The sequence below is a fragment of the Rosa chinensis genome, chromosome 4 (assembly GCF_002994745.2).
Source record: "Rosa chinensis cultivar Old Blush chromosome 4, RchiOBHm-V2, whole genome shotgun sequence".
Classification (NCBI taxonomy): domain Eukaryota; kingdom Viridiplantae; phylum Streptophyta; class Magnoliopsida; order Rosales; family Rosaceae; genus Rosa; species Rosa chinensis.
Genome location: NC_037091.1, coordinates 52,193,163 through 52,208,861, shown reverse-complemented (window position 1 = coordinate 52,208,861; position 15,699 = coordinate 52,193,163). Strand labels below are relative to the sequence as shown.

The 15,699-nt window shown below is 38.8% G+C and overlaps 4 protein-coding genes across 4 annotated transcripts; 1 reads left to right on the top strand and 3 right to left on the bottom strand.

Annotated features, from left to right (window-relative positions):
- Positions 1 to 465: 465 nt before the first annotated feature.
- LOC112199517 (MATH domain and coiled-coil domain-containing protein At3g58210) lies at positions 466 to 2,745 on the bottom strand. The gene is made up of 5 exons (XM_040518791.1): positions 2,320 to 2,745; positions 2,071 to 2,180; positions 1,857 to 1,989; positions 720 to 883; positions 466 to 596 (listed from the first exon to the last, which is right to left on the bottom strand). Exons 1-5 carry the CDS (start codon positions 2,481 to 2,483, stop codon positions 466 to 468), a joined length of 702 nt encoding a protein of 233 aa, XP_040374725.1. The 5' UTR covers positions 2,484 to 2,745.
- Positions 2,746 to 3,585: 840 nt separating this feature from the next.
- LOC112200382 (ATP-citrate synthase alpha chain protein 3) lies at positions 3,586 to 6,647 on the bottom strand. Its single transcript, XM_024341412.2, has 11 exons — positions 6,266 to 6,647; positions 5,989 to 6,150; positions 5,790 to 5,870; positions 5,416 to 5,467; positions 5,180 to 5,294; positions 4,980 to 5,061; positions 4,765 to 4,860; positions 4,501 to 4,602; positions 4,276 to 4,392; positions 4,054 to 4,170; positions 3,586 to 3,898 (listed from the first exon to the last, which is right to left on the bottom strand). The coding sequence occupies exons 1-11, from the start codon at positions 6,644 to 6,646 to the stop codon at positions 3,830 to 3,832; spliced, it is 1,374 nt and encodes a 457-aa protein (XP_024197180.2). The 5' UTR covers position 6,647; the 3' UTR covers positions 3,586 to 3,829.
- Positions 6,648 to 9,414: 2,767 nt separating this feature from the next.
- LOC112196047 (signal recognition particle 19 kDa protein) lies at positions 9,415 to 10,919 on the top strand. Its single transcript, XM_024336324.2, has 4 exons — positions 9,415 to 9,561; positions 9,978 to 10,178; positions 10,289 to 10,388; positions 10,543 to 10,919. The coding sequence occupies exons 2-4, from the start codon at positions 10,002 to 10,004 to the stop codon at positions 10,671 to 10,673; spliced, it is 408 nt and encodes a 135-aa protein (XP_024192092.1). The 5' UTR covers positions 9,415 to 9,561; positions 9,978 to 10,001; the 3' UTR covers positions 10,674 to 10,919.
- Positions 10,920 to 11,204: 285 nt separating this feature from the next.
- LOC112196046 (mediator of RNA polymerase II transcription subunit 21) lies at positions 11,205 to 12,499 on the bottom strand. The gene is made up of 3 exons (XM_024336323.2): positions 12,149 to 12,499; positions 11,916 to 12,045; positions 11,205 to 11,562 (listed from the first exon to the last, which is right to left on the bottom strand). The coding sequence occupies exons 1-3, from the start codon at positions 12,377 to 12,379 to the stop codon at positions 11,486 to 11,488; spliced, it is 438 nt and encodes a 145-aa protein (XP_024192091.1). The 5' UTR covers positions 12,380 to 12,499; the 3' UTR covers positions 11,205 to 11,485.
- Positions 12,500 to 15,699: the final 3,200 nt, after the last annotated feature.

The window sequence follows — 15,699 nt, the reverse complement described above, 5'->3', positions numbered from 1 at the left end:
TGTCGCATTATTGTCATTCTTATACTTCTTTTTTTTTTAATAAACAACTTACAACAATGAAACTACAAGACAAAATTCCTGAACAAATTCTTATGCTGTTTAACTTGAGGACAACGTGAAATGCTATAGACCGCCGTTGAGAAATTTCTACCAAATTCTAATTTATCCCACGCTATCATCCACCCAAGTCAACCTATGTCTTAAACACAACTCCAAAGTCCAAATTAACCACAGAAAAAAATGACAACAGGAAATACATTACATGCAACTTTCATAGAGAAATCTGAGTTTAGTTTAGTGAATTTTTCATCTTAAAAGAGGAGAGACTGATTAGAACGAGAGGTTGGAACTAAATTATATATAACACCAGAAAGCTTCCAGTAAACCACAAGTCGAAATTATTATGAGACGCAGTGAAAGTTATGCCAAGTTGCCAACGGCTTCAAATCTATATATCTAGCTGGGTTAACTAGAAATTCCTTTAACAGTGATTTCTGCCTCCACAATGCATTGATCTTTCTTGAAAAACTTGGCCTTCTGTGTAAGGAACTCATCCCATCCCCAAGACCAACTCGAGGCACTGAACCACTGTTCACCTACATCAACCGGAACAAAAGTAGCAGTTATCAGTTAATGCCAATTCATTGAGAAAACAAAGAAAGAAATGCCATCCTAAACAGTATTATAGCTGATCTCAGAACTAGCTAGGACAACTTTACTTTTAAGAGAATGATGTTTGCCGCAGTTCAGATCTAGAATTCGCAATGTAAACTCTGCAAATACTTCAGAGCCAGGAGGAAGGACAGCTGGATTATCCAATACCAAGAACAGAGAAAGATAATCACTACGGGTGCTAGTACCCTTGGGATGCAGCATTAGTTTCCTGCAACATTAATAACCAACATATAAAACCAATTAATATTATTTAGTTAGTTACCTCCTTATATAGCTTGATAAAGGTACTTTATTGGGTTTATCTTCAAGAGAAATTTAAGATGTAATAAGAAGGCATATATGTATATATAGTTTAAGATGTAGTATAGGACCACGCGCAATATTTCTGATCTCCAGCAGGGAACGGTTCTGAAGAATGACATGGACCATCTAATTTGGAAAAGTTAGGAATTTTCCAAATATGCTTGTACATAACACCATTATCGAACATGGATACAAGCCCTAATCTATCTCTTCTTTTTTCTTCAGAAACAAATACCTCCACTCCAAACTCACATGTGTCATCATAGAGATAACCATTTGTAAAATCTTTCAAAGAGATAAGTTGATCAAAACCGGCCATACCACCAACAATCGTCCGATAGAAACAGTACCTCTCCTTTTTTTCTCCTCTAAATGAAGCAATCAAAAAAATGTTAATTATAAGTATTGTATTAATAAGACATGATATGTGTGCCTTAGTTGATTAATTTGCACGCGTGCGCTCACACACATATAGATAGAGGGAGGATCAAGAGAGAGAGAGAGTGTGTGTGTGTGTGTGTATATTTTAGTACCTTCAAGAACCAAGTAGTTCTTCTTATACTGATTAAGCAAAAAGAACTTGAAATCAACCAATACATGCAGTGTGGCCTTAATTGCCTCTAATCCAGCCATTTCAAGGTAGAGAGAAATGTGGTCTTTCCCATTTCTCGCCCTGTTTCCATTTGGGAAGAGCACTAGTTTCCTGTGTTTAACTTGATACATCAAATTTTGATCCAAAACATTTCCCCAAAAAATAAAATTGATTAAGAAATATTTTTCCATTTTTTTAATTTTGATAGTTTGTGAAATGACTATTTGGAAAAGTAAATATGCACAGAAAATAGGTCACTGTTCATGCTTAAATTTATATTAGTTACCACTTGTATCCTCCAGCCTCAAACTCCTTTGATTCATATCTATCCATTGTTTTCTGTAGTAACGAAAACGACTCTACTTTCATACTGAAGTGTTTTGGAGGATTAGCCGAAGATGAGCGTGAAACTAGCGGGCCTGCAAGTGAATCAAGACAGCACAAGATCAAAGGGGAACAAAAAAAAATCTCAGACATTGCCTGCATTTCTAGCTGCTCACCTTGAGGAACTAATTCCCTGCTGTCACTGCAAAAACTTATCCATCGTGCCAGAGCCGCAGAACTTTGTAATGGCATCATTGATCTTATGCTGCTCAGTTCTACTGATAACCTAATCAGTTAATTAAGACAAACGATAAACCCTGAACCCTAAAATAAAATAAAATAAAAGATATAACATCAAAAACGTTTCCTAATCCTTGGATATACAAAAGATGTGAATTCATGTGAAAGAGAAGGAGATCGATAACCTTGAGGTCGGAGCAACAGGTCGAACTGTAGTGCATGCCTCCGAGTGAAAGCTCGATTTGAGTGAAGAGAATTTGGAGGAGTCCGTCCATGTCTTGATGAGATTGTGCCCGAGGCTTTGTGATGATCGGGACGATAACCTAGAAACAACCTTTGAGGAAGCCATTGCAGGACTGGAACTCGGCCGGAAAAAGCTTTAAAAAATCAGAGAGAATAAATGAAACCTAACTGAAAGTTTTCAAATAGAATAAAGCTAGGAAGATTTGGAACAGTATGGAGTCCTCATGAGGTTTCTTGATTAACAAGTAACCAGATATGATTGGACTTAATTTAAGCCCCAAGTAACCGAGAAAAAACAATATATACTGCCACAACAAATTTGGCGGCCAAGATGTATTCTTTTTATTTATAATATTTTTTTCTCTATAGGAGTCTTTTGTCCAAGAACAAATGTGTGTCTTTTGTCATTCATACCTAAAGACCTCATTGGGTTCGCGAAAAATAAAGGAAAAAAAATCAATTCCTTGTTCTTTCCACGGGCATGAGAAATTGTAATTCCCATCAATTTTTCTTTCCAGTGTTTGGAAATGGCAGGAATATGATCATATATTTTCATAATAAATGCAGGAAACTGAGAGGGAAAGTGAATCCTAGGGTGGGTGGGGGGAACCATTTTCCCCCTATCCGTTTCTTTGCCGTCCTAAACACAGAAAATGAATGGCTTTCCTTTCCCAAGGCTCTGATTCCGCAAATCAAACATGGCCTAAATGTAATCGAGAATGATATGATGAAGAAAATTAGGCATCCCACCTAAAAAAATTAGCAATATAGGTGAAAATGCTGAGAGCAAGTCCACCCGTTGAAGCTGGCTAGTCAAGACTATTCACTGTTTTTTTGCCGTTCATTTCCACCCTTTTTCTTGACCAGTCAGATACTGTTCACAAAAAGTCACTCTGGGTCAATTTCTTGACCTGCCAACTGACATTTGGTGACTTTTTGTGAATAGTATCTGACTGGTCAATAAAAAATGTGGAAATGAAAGGCAAAAAGCAGTGAATAGTCTTGATATCCAACCTCAACGGATGGACTTGCTCTGATCAAACCCCTATACAGTCTAGCAAAGTCACACCCCAACGTGGGACAACGAGCTTCAGATCTGATTAAGAGGACTTGAGCAGCGCCACCACAAAGTAAAAAAACTGAAATTTAACCATAGAATTGGTTTAGCAAATTAGTGACACTTGCACTTCATGAAATACTAGAGGGAGTGGGAATGCAACCATTTATTCAAACAAGACATCTAAAACATGGTAATTGACTGCTTATGCAATTTTCTGAGTCTTGATCCTCAAATCAAAGTAGCAGAAGGAAATATGTGAAATGCATGTCTTGGAAAGTCAAGATTATTCACTTGCGGACATATTCCAAGACAAACTCAGAATACACAATTTTTATTTTTTCCAAACCACAATACACAATTTTCTTACAAAGATTCACAAAAGAAGCTTCTTATTATTCACTCATGACGCAATCAATTGCTTCCTTACAAATTCCTGTCATAGTTGCCTCAGGCCCATAAACCTGCATTAAGAAAAAAGAAACTTCCGTTTAGCTGCTCATTCAGAAACAATATCATGCTTGCAGTTGAGAACTTGTAAATTATCATCACTTCACCAAATAAAGATATTAATATTAGAAGTGATATCCTATGCCGAAACCAGAAGCCCATCGCATACCTCAAGAGGAACACCAAGTTCATCTCCTAATGCACGCATCTTTGCCAAACCAGTTTGATAGTTTGGACCACCCCTTCTTACATATATATGCATTCTCGACGCTTTGAGCTTGGATTCCTTTGATGTCAGAAATAGAGATAAACTGAGATCTAGGCATATACTCATATACTGAATAAAATGAAACCAACAAAATAGATCTTTGATATATAAATGTGCCATTACCTTCTCCTTCAGCGCTCTAATAATTCCATTAAATGTAGCAGCAACATCTGTGAAATTAGCTATACCACCTCCAATCAGAAGAGCTCTTTTACGACCATCTGGATTTGCTGTTGCACACTGCAATACAAGAGAATTAAATTGCCAGTTAGCAAATATGTGACATAATGCATATAATGGTTGCAACTCATCAAGTTGAGAGAGAGAGAGAGAGAGAGAGCTTCTCACATCAATCACTACTCTTGCATATTGCAACACCTCTTCTTCATTTGGAGCTCCACTATACTCTGCATAGTTTCCAAGTTCTGATGCATAACCCAAATCTCCAACCTAATTAAGATATATAACCAGAATATTAGGTTAGGACTACAAGATAAGCACAATGGTTCCCAATATTCAAAATTTCAAATAACAGAGGTAAGAAAGAGCCATGAGTGATGAGTTCATCCTTTCATTCAGAAATCACACTCTAAAGCATAACAAGCTACTCACAGTATCAGCATAAATAACGCTTGCACCACCTCCAGCTACCATGGTCCAGATGCGTCCTTTTGGATTCAGCACTGTGAATTTTAAGGACGCACTTGTCTGCAATATATATGTCCGACCTAGCATTAGTAGCACATAATGCTTACAGTGAAAATTGAACCAGATCATAATATCTAATGCAGCAAAAATTCTCATCCAAAGACATATCAAACTTGCACCTTTTCATCCAAAGTATGAATAAATGTTTCTGTTGGACTTAAAACTCTGCCAAAAGGCAGTGGAAACTCCACATTACCCCATCTGAAAAAGCATTACGCATGTGCAAGAAAAGTAGTCAAAACACAAAGCATAGTAATGAAAAATAGTAACTAGAAACAGGTAGAATTAAATGATTTTAAAATCTTCTACAGAAGCATACTTGTTGAAGTTCTTGAAAGCCGCAGTGTCATCTAGCTCCCCCCTCATATCTAATGGAAAAGGTTCACCATTAACCAAGGTAAACGGGTTCATTTCCAGGAAGCTAAAATCCAAATCTGCAGAGAGAACAAAAAGAAAATCAGAAAATCGGGAGTGCCGGCTCATTACCCTGAAATAAGCATAGTATTACACTGAATGAAACCAATCAATTTCTATCGATCTCTAGACATCGCATACCCTGAAATACAGTAAATACGGCTTTTATGAAATCTCCAATTTTCTCCTTGACCTGTACCAGCAGTATACGTTAGGCAGATGTCTTAATAACAACCAAAAAGTTTGATTCAGACAATGTATGGGGGAAATAAAATGCTGATATCAGAGAGAAATACACTAACATGATGAAAGAGCAAAAAATATACCTAAAAATTTCGGTGCTTTACTCTATTAGACTTCAACATAAAACGATATCTTAATTAAAAGACTGTGCAAAAGGTAAAATTTGAAGCAGTCCGGTTCTGGTTTGGCCTTGACACACAACAGTCCACATTCTAGTATGATCACTAACTCATTTTGCAACAGAGTTTCAAGCTTAACAATGAGAGACACACCTCCAGTGGAAGAGTAGCAATCAGCGGAGCACAAGCCTCATTCGTCAGAGACTTCTCGGTTGGAAGAAAAATAGTCTTGACCTACAAAACATCGAAAACATACAAACAATCACTAATGAACACCTACACAGTAACATCCAAGCCAAAAAAAAAACACACACAATCCCACACTCAAATTGAGCAAACAAAAATGCAATACCTTGTCCCAATTCTCTTCAATTTCAATACCTCCGCACTCCGAAAAGCTTATCGTGCTTCCAAGCCTTTCGGATACAATCGAGAGGTAAAACTCTTGGTCATGAGGCATAAACGGCTCCACTATAAACGTCGTTATAGGCGCCTTACACCCTCCCATCTCAACCTTTCTCCCACAACACAACAAAACACACACAAAATTCAATTCCGAATTCCAAATTCCAAAGTTCAAATTCACCGCGAAACTAAAATTTTGATCGGATCAATAGATGATGATTTACCTCCTTACCGAGACGCTGCTTGACGAAGTCGGCGACCTGAGCCATGTCCAAATTGAGCGCGACGAGGCCGCTCTTCCCGCGCTTCCCGAACAGCATGTCCGGCTTGACGACGAGTCTGGTCGACGACAGCCATGTCTCGTTGTTGGCCAATTCGGTGAAGTCGGTCGCCTCCGTCACCTGAGCCGAGTTGATCTGGAGGTCGATTCCGGCGACTCGCTTCAAGTGCTGCTTCAGCAGTCTCTTCGAATCGTACTCTCTGATCTTCTTCCGCGCCATTTCGGGTCCTCCGATCACGGACTCGGGTCGGGTCTGATCTCTGGCTGGTGGTGATGAAAGTCGATTAGGATTGACGATATAGTTGACAGTAGTGTGTGCTGGCATAGAGTAGCATCAACCTCGCCTACCCTGGGGTTTTTGGATTATTAGACGCTGGCCCGCACGCGCATTAACAATTCGGGACCCCACACGCGCCGGCCCATTGGCCCAGAATCCTTCATTGTGCCGCATGGTCATGCCACGTGTCTCTCACCAGCCGTGGTAGGTGCATTCCATGGCGGGAACTACAAGGAAGATTGTGATGTGCTACTGAACCTCCATTCAAGCCCAAATTGTAAAAACGGAGGCCGTTATTGTCGCCCTACGAATTTTCTCATGTTACACTTTAATTCAATTTTTCCCCCTTAAATGTTCGGTTTTTTCCTTATAAAGAAAAAAAAATTAAAGAAAAATAACAAAAATACCCATCAATTCAACTGTGACTGCACCATCCCTGTCGATAATAACTGCACTTCTCCTTGACCCGCGGCTATCTTGAATAGGCCACCACTACTAAAATGGTAATGGGAAATTTTTAAGAATAGCTAGTCACTCCGAATTAAAGTGACCAACGTTTATATAACCCAATATAAATACATGGACTTTTAAATCCGACCTACTTTATATACACGTCGTCACTAACGCCGTTATTGGGCATGCCACTTGGCATATTTTGAAGGGTAAATCTGTCTCTTTAAGTATGATGAAGGGAAAAAAAAAAACAAATGTGAATGCAACACCACCAATTACTGTGGACACCCAAAATTTCTCTCTACACCCCTCGTCCACCATTGCCACCAGTATCGCAGTACCCAGTTGAAAACTTGAACGCCTTCAACCCCTCCTCTGACTTGAAACCAAACCCAGAAGAGCAAAAAAGAAAATAAAGCTCTGCTTTAGATTTCATTAATTCTTGATAAACAATCAATTCTGACCAAAACGTATTAGGGTAGCTTTGCTTTAACTTCACCAACCTCATATATGAACATGAATGTATGCTAAAGACGGCAGAGTGTGCAGATTAGATCAGATTGTTATCAATTGAATGGGTTTAACTTCTGATGCCATGTCCTCCATTATACAATTTTGAATCAGTTTGAAAGTCTACCTCTTCACCCAATTTAGCCCACTTCTAAAATTAGGGATTAGCTCTTCTCATATGGCTTCCATGGCCTCCTCCTACTGCTGCTACATGCAGCAGCATGATTCGAGTCCGGATCCCAGGCCAAGACTTAATTTTTTTCCCCTACTGCGGCACCAGATTCATCGAGGATATCCAGACCCCGACCCAATCTCCTCATAGCCATCCATTTTCTGGCCAACGCGATGTTCCCCGACAATTCACTAATATCGCAGAGCCCAAGGCTGTGGTGGAGCAAGAGGAGCACGTTAATATCCAGACCCAAGCCTAAGGCTGCGGCAGAGTGAGAGTTTCACTCGCTCTGATTCAGTGAAGGAATGAGAGAGAGAGAGAGAGAGAGAGAGAGAGAGAGAGAGAGAGATAAACATAATATATCACCCCTTGAAAAATAAATAATGGCATAAGTGTTAACGAAGAAGATAACGACATGTATGGAAGGTAGGTCGGGTTTCAAATCCCATGTACTTATGTTGGGTTATATAAATGTTGGCCACCTTAATTCGGAGTGACCTTAAGTTCATGTATTGTTCTTAAAATTTTTCCAATGATAAAATCTCAATAAGAAGTCAATCTCACTTTTCTCTCTCTAAACCTGAATTGAAATTTCCTCCGAGCATGATGCAATCCTGTTTCTCATCTCCATCACTACAAGAGAGAAGAAAACAAAGAGAGGAATGAAAAAGAGAAGAAGAGAAAGAGAAGTGTAAACACGAAAATCTAAAAACAAATAGAATGCAGATACATGTACAAAAATATAATAATTTTATTAATAATTTAAGTTCGGGATACAATTTTTGGGTAATCCTTTAATTTTATCTTTGATGGTATGTTTGACTCAAAGGCGATTGATGTTTGATCTTGAGTCGCATGATGGTCACGAGGGTTGACACCTGACGAGTGTTTTGGCATGAGGTTGGTGAGGAACCAACTATATTTTACAGCTTGAGGGTTCTTAATGCGCTTGAAGACTTCTGAATTTTAGGAGTGATTTCTTCTCTTTGACTGTAGTCCTCTCCTAATTTCGAATGCATTGATGACACGATATTAATTGTATTTCCTTCATAATATACTTAAGTCAATCAACATTAATTAATTGATTTAATCATAACTATTAAGGAATTTGATCAAGTAATTTAATGTCTGAATTTGACAAATTAATTTAACTCAATTGATATCTAATCAGTAGACGACATTTAATACTTGATTTTACTCAAGTCAATTGATTTAATCGGTTGATCCGCCTTAATATCAATTGATTTAATCGAAACGGATTCATTTATTGCCGACGGACCTTTTATAAGTCGCCATGTGTCATTCTCAGTGTACACTTAGTTTTGCTGACTCACAAGCCACATGTACATTTTGTGAGACCCGTGCCAGCTAAGTTTGATCGGTCATAATTTCAAGCGTCGACAAAATTATTTAATGAATTTTATTTTCATTAAATTTTTGTATTGACAAGAAGAAGAGAAGAAGAGGAAAGAAACAAAAACAGGTTGCTCTAAGTTAGTTATAGTTTGGTGGCATAGTGGCATATATTGCACCATTGATGCGGTGGTTTGAGGCGGACTCTCTCTCACATTTTCTTTGTCTTTTATTTTTTCCTCCTATTCAGATTGTTTTTTCTTTAAATTTAATCTGAGGATAAAAGTGAAAATTTTGAATAAAAATTCAAATGTAGGGTGGAATAAGAAATTGTAAAACATACGTGGGCTTGAAATTTTGGGCCTTACCTCCTCCGACCCGAGTTGAAGGCTCAAAACTCAATCTTTGTCGTCTAAACTCAAAAGCCAGATTTGCAGACCCAGACGCTCAGAATAGTCACTTGCTGAAGCCCCTGGTAATTTCAGATCACACTTTCAATTTTCACAGCTCGAATTGCCTTTCTAATTTGTATATCTTTCTATTTTCATCTCTCTGAATCTGAATTTTGTTGGTTTGGTTTATTTATTCGAACGTTTTTAGGGTTTTTATGATCTATATAATCGAAGAAATTTTGCATCTTTGGTTATTTTTTTGGATGATGTAGAGCGATTAGAGTGTCAATAGGGTTTCAATTTTATCTCCTTGGATGCTCACTTGATTTTGATCTGAATTCTTGGGCATTGAACAGAATATGTAGGGATATGTCTGTAAAGTTTGTTAATTTATCGGTATTGCAGTTTGTTTGGGATTGTTTGTTGTACTCATAGATTTTGTTTAAGATTAACAGCAATGTAATGGGTTGGTTTTGGATTGTTGAATTATGTTTTGTAGGGTTTTTTTTTTCGTATTTGAGAGATGGACAAAGACCTCCCCAGTATCAAGAAATGGGTTGTGCTGTATCCAGTTTACATCAATTCTAAGAAAACTGTGGCTGAAGGGAGGAGAATAGCTCTTGAGAAAGCATGTGAGAATCCGACTTGTGCTGAGATTGGGGATTGCTGCAGCCATTTCAAAGTTCCATTTGCTATTGAGGTTTGTTAGTATTACCATTCAACTATTTTTGTGTCATGCTTTGTGCAGATTGAGCCTAGTAGTGGGTGTTAGTTGTACTGATCTATTGGTTTTGTGTTTGGGTGTCGTAGATAGATAAGGCTTATCCACGTGATTTCTTTCAAAGAGGGCGAGTGAGGGTATTGCTCAAAAAGGAAGATGGAACTCCATATAATCCAGCCATTGCTACTAGTAAGCCTTACTTCATAGAGCTGTCTGTCTCATTAATCCTGGAAAGCATGTTGCCACATTTTTGGACTCGAACTTTCTTATTTTTTTAGTTTAAACGTCACGTGCTTTTTGTTTCATCTATTCGCATTTGGTTTTCATTGTGACTGTATTTTAGGGAAACAGCTGATGCTTCGAGTTGCTGAGTTGGTTCCTAGACATCCTGGTAGGACCAAGAAGCAGGAGCCAGCATCAACGTCTACTGCTGGGCCTTCCAAATCTGGGAAGCATGGGAAGAAAAAGAGATAGGATCCATTGAATAAGATCCAAGTTTTCATGTGTTCACTTTTGTCTGCTTAGACATTCAGATGGTACAGCTAGTTTATGTTGGAAATACATGGACTACATGTCTTATTTGTTCAAGGATGATTTATTTGGTTTGTCTAGAACATTTCCCTTGAACTGGGAAGTTACTGATACTGTTTTATCCACTTTTTGTGTTCACCAAGACAAGAATAGAGGAGTGACTGACTACCACTCAACTTTTTTGAATGATATTGTTGACCTTGTGAAAGGATCGTAGTCTGGCCCTGCAAGAATTGTTTCTTGTGTGGTAGCGATGATTAGTATCAGATTGTTCAAGGTTTTGCCAATGTGCTTCAATCTGAAGTAGGTTGAAAGTACAGTACCCTGGTTTTGAAAGCAGAGTTTAGATCATCCTTCTTCAAGGGCTAATTGGATTGACGAAAAGAACTCTTGAGAGTATCCCCAAAGCTCATTTACAAGAAGTGTTTAGGTGTTTCAGCTATAATCTCTTGGTGGCCAGCAAATGAAAGGTGATTTAGTAGTAACAGGATTGCAAGCATAGCTTTGACAAAAATAGAATTCTGCATTATACATTTCCCAAAAGGATTAACTAAATGATGATGTTGAAGTTGAAACCGTGGTCCATATTCTGATATATCTTCCTCCGCAAATTGATTGGACGAAATCTATTAGTCACAGAATTACACAAGATCTATGTTATGAATAACAGCTTGTTGCACCAGACAATACACTGATCTTTTCTACCAATTAGAGTCTCCTCGGTTCATTAGGAATGCTATAGCTAGTAACCATCTTCATTCTGGTTTCTTCAAGTTCAAACAGTGATCTGCTGCTTGGCCAAACAACTCTCTGACCTCTTCCAGTTCTCTCTCTGCCACCATCAAATCCAAAATCACTGACACATGTTAGCTCTCAAAAGAGCATTTGGCTGAAATACTAAACACAACGATCACACCAAATGAACAAACAAACAATCTGACATTTCAAAACTAGTAGCACTTTTCAATTTGACATTTCAAAACTAGCACATTTATGAATCAAAAATGGCACACAGTGCTTGGAACTGGCATTACACAAAACCTTAGTAAAGCCTGAGTTTCAAATTTTCGCGTAAAACCTACCAAAAGACTGTAAATTAGGACTCATCCCACATTAAAGGGGAGCTAATTTTGCAATGTAAAATCAAAATGTGCTTCTATCTGCATATTAGGCTTGAACACTGACCTGCAGCTTCAAGTTGCTTCTCAAGTTGTTGGCCTACAAGGCTGTTTTCGGCCTGAAGCTCCGCAATCCTCTTCATCTGAGCTTCCTCGCCTCCCTCCGACAGCGGAAGTGCCGAAACCAATGCATCAAACTGCACCAAATCAACCATGGAAAATCAATTTAAACTAATTTTGAAAGAAAAAATAATAATAATTTGCATGTCACCCAAATCCAATTAATTAAAGGTTGAGGACCTGCTTGGCTGCTTTGACTAGATCCGCGCTCATGAGCTTGGGCTGCATCGCGAAATCGGTGGCATCGTCAGTCAGATTCGGGTTCGGGTTGGGTGGCGGTGCTGACTCGGATTCGGGGTAATTGGGGGAGATTCGGACGGGTGGAGCGTCCCTCTGTAGGGTTCCGATGGTGGTGAAAGCAATGGTCGCGATTTTGTTCACCTGTTCTTGTAATTGGCTGATTGCGTCCATCTTGGCTTTTGCTTTGCTGAAGCTCGAAGTCGAACGAGGAACTTGAAGAAGAGCCGGGCAGCGGCGTCGTTTTGGGAGCAGGCTCGAGAGGGTGCTTAATTACACACTGCTCCCTGTAGGTCGGGTTATTTTCAACTTGGCCAAAGCTGGTATATGCGGTTCAGCTGTTTGGCCCCTGTTGCTTTTTTCTTATCAAATTTCCTGAATTGATCACAAAAAAATCATCTTTGTAAAAGTTGTAGGTCCTTTAACTTCAACTTCATTCGATCATGTCTGCCACTCTGCACTGCCAACAAAATTTCAACTTCACGAACCATATGAGGCATTACTATTCTGGAGAAGTTCTTCCAAATTGATCCGGCTGATTAATCAGTGCACATGCAAGTAGTATTTTTGATATTGCACTCAAATAAAGTAAGAGTAATTTCATAATACAGTCAAATTTCATAAGTTTTGATTGGATACCCGTACCAATCATGTGACTGTACGACTGCCGTATACTAGACTTTGTCAATATTATAAAGGGTGCGTCTATTGTCACCCTACTAACTACTCTGTTCACCCTATATTCTCTTCACACTATATATATATTTTTGTAGTTTCAAGTTTACTTAGTTCACCCATTTACAATATCTAAAATACATTTTTTCGATATAAGGGTTAACTCGAATTCTTTTTCTATTTGGCCTCCTCTGCATCTCGAATTCTTTTTTTGCTAGCATAACATGAGAACAATTGAAGATGATGAATGTTAAGAAAGCATTAAGGTTTAGGGAAAATGATCATTTACCCAATTTTAAAAACAAAATTACCCACTTGCTCCACTAACAGTTTTTTAACCTCATTTACCCAAAACACTCTAAGGGATTATTTCCCTACTACCCAATTAATTCTTTTTTTATTATTTTTATTTATTTTTAGGACTTTTTTGCCCTCTCCTTCTTTCTCACTTAGAGAGAAAAGTCATCCTCCACCATGCTGTGCTCCGGTGACTAGTGGCTGGCAATGGACTCCGGCGACTGGTGACAGGAATCCGGCGATTGGTGACCTGAACCATAATCCGGCTACCAGACAGGTGACCGGATTCCTGCGTCTGATTTTATTACCCCCCAATAATACCCAGTAATCATATTATTTCCCCCCAAAAATCATATTATTGCCTCCAATAATCATATTGTTGCTGTCCAGTGAATTGTATGAACTCCCAAAACCAAAATGAACACACTACAGACACAATTGATCAATTTATTATCATATTATTGCCACCCAATAATCATATTATTGCCTCCTAATAATCATATTATTGCCCTCAAATGAACCAAAATGAATACATTACAGATACAAAAAATAAAAATAAAAAAATCTCAGTATACCAAAAAAAAAAAAAAAATCTCTGGGCACCCAAAAATTGCTCTGGGTACCCACCGGAGTGTGAGGCCGATGCAGGAGTGGTCGGGACGTGTTTTAGGGTGACGGCAACATCTGGTGCCTGGAGACAAGGGTCGGGAGGAGATTTTCATTGAACTCATTGGCGAACGGCGGTGGCTGCTATTGCGGCAGAGGCATGGCAGTGGGAAGGGATCGGATCGGAGGGGATCTGGACTGTAACAGGATCTGGACTGGAACCCGACGCCACTGGTGGAGGGCGCGACGATATCTTTGGCTTGAGGGATCGGTTGATTGCGGCGCTTTGGTTTCTGGTTTAGAGCCCGGCATCTCTCCGTTCTGGGTGCGTGGGTGGTGGTGTTGTGGAGTGTTGGGACCGGCAGAGGGGAAGATGGGCTGTGTTTGGTGCGGCGTTGGCCGTAGATCTGTAATGCATAGGCTCTTTTCAGAGAAGCCATGGGTTAGAGAGAGAGAGAGAGAGAGAGAGAGAGAGAGAGAGAGAGAGAGAGAGAGAGAGAGAGAGAGAGAGTGGGGGGGGGGATGAGAGAGAAAGAGCAGATCAGGGAGAATGGAGAGAGCCAAGGCACATGTAATTAATTAATAAAGTTAAGGGTACAACTGTCATTAAATATTAAATTTGGTAAATGGGAGTGAAAAACTTTTAGTGGAGTAAGTGGACAATTTTTATCCTAAAATTGTGTAAATGGTCACAGCCCCTAAGGTTTAATGGTGAATGAAGAGATTAAGAATGTTTGTACGGTGTAATAAGAGAAACAAATTGTAAATTTTTATAAGATATTGTCCTTTTATTGTAGTTGTATATTAGGGCATTTTAATCTTTGAATAAATCAACAACTTAATTGTAGGATGAAGAAAGTAGTTAGCAGAGTGACAATAGCCAATAGCCATACCATATTATAAATTCATTTTCATGCGGATCGGTCGCTCAAGAGACCAAAAGTCTACCTGGACCCGATTGAAAAAAAAAAAAAAAAGGGATAACTTCTTATAGACTCGTTGAGAATTACTCTGATCTAGTTTATGAACGACATTTCATCATCGAGTTGCAACCTCTCTCCTCTATACAATTTTAACGTCGAAAGACTGACCAAAAGAAAAGAAAAAAATTGGACGTCTAAGCTTAATCACTACTATTAGATAAGAGTAGTTAGAAGTAGTCCAAAAAGTAAAAAGTAAACAGAAATCGAGGGAAATTTTCTTTTAGGTATTACTTTTGGTAGGGTTGTCACAGTATACTTGAAAATTTACTCCAACGTTGAAGTTATACAAAATTCATGCGCGCATATATAATAGCAAATAATCCTCAATCGAAATAGTATGCCAGCCGTTGTTAAAAACTTAAAATTAAACATGGAATCACCATCAGTTAGTAAGACCCACACTTGTTAGTTAGTCGAAACACTAATCAGTTGATCAATGGGCTAGGCTGCTAGTGGGTATTGTTGAATTGTTTTTAGGTAAAAAGGCATGGGCTAGTGGGTATTTATAATACGCTTGGGTGCATATTGCGGTTCTCTCGGTTCCTGCATCAAACACAAACTTAGAACTGAAACCGAACCGACAGACTTAAAATGGTTCGGTTCTTCTAAAATTAACATCTTTCAACACAAGAAACAGAACCGAATCGACAATTTCAGTGCGGTTCGGGAACCGGTGGGCCGGTTTCACCGGTTCTCGGTTCAAAAATCTCAACCCTAACTGGAATATAGACTATATAATCAGTAATTAAGTTCTTTACCCACTGATTTTCTTTTGGCTCTTTGGTTAGTAAGGGAAAAAAGAAAAAAGAAAATAGTGTGTGTGGCTATTGACTCCTCTGTTTCCACTCATTTTCAGAATACAGTGTAGGCATGTGGACTTGCTTGGTAGCGAAGTAAAAGCGAGGTTAAGGAAACCGAACGCCCAATTGCAAG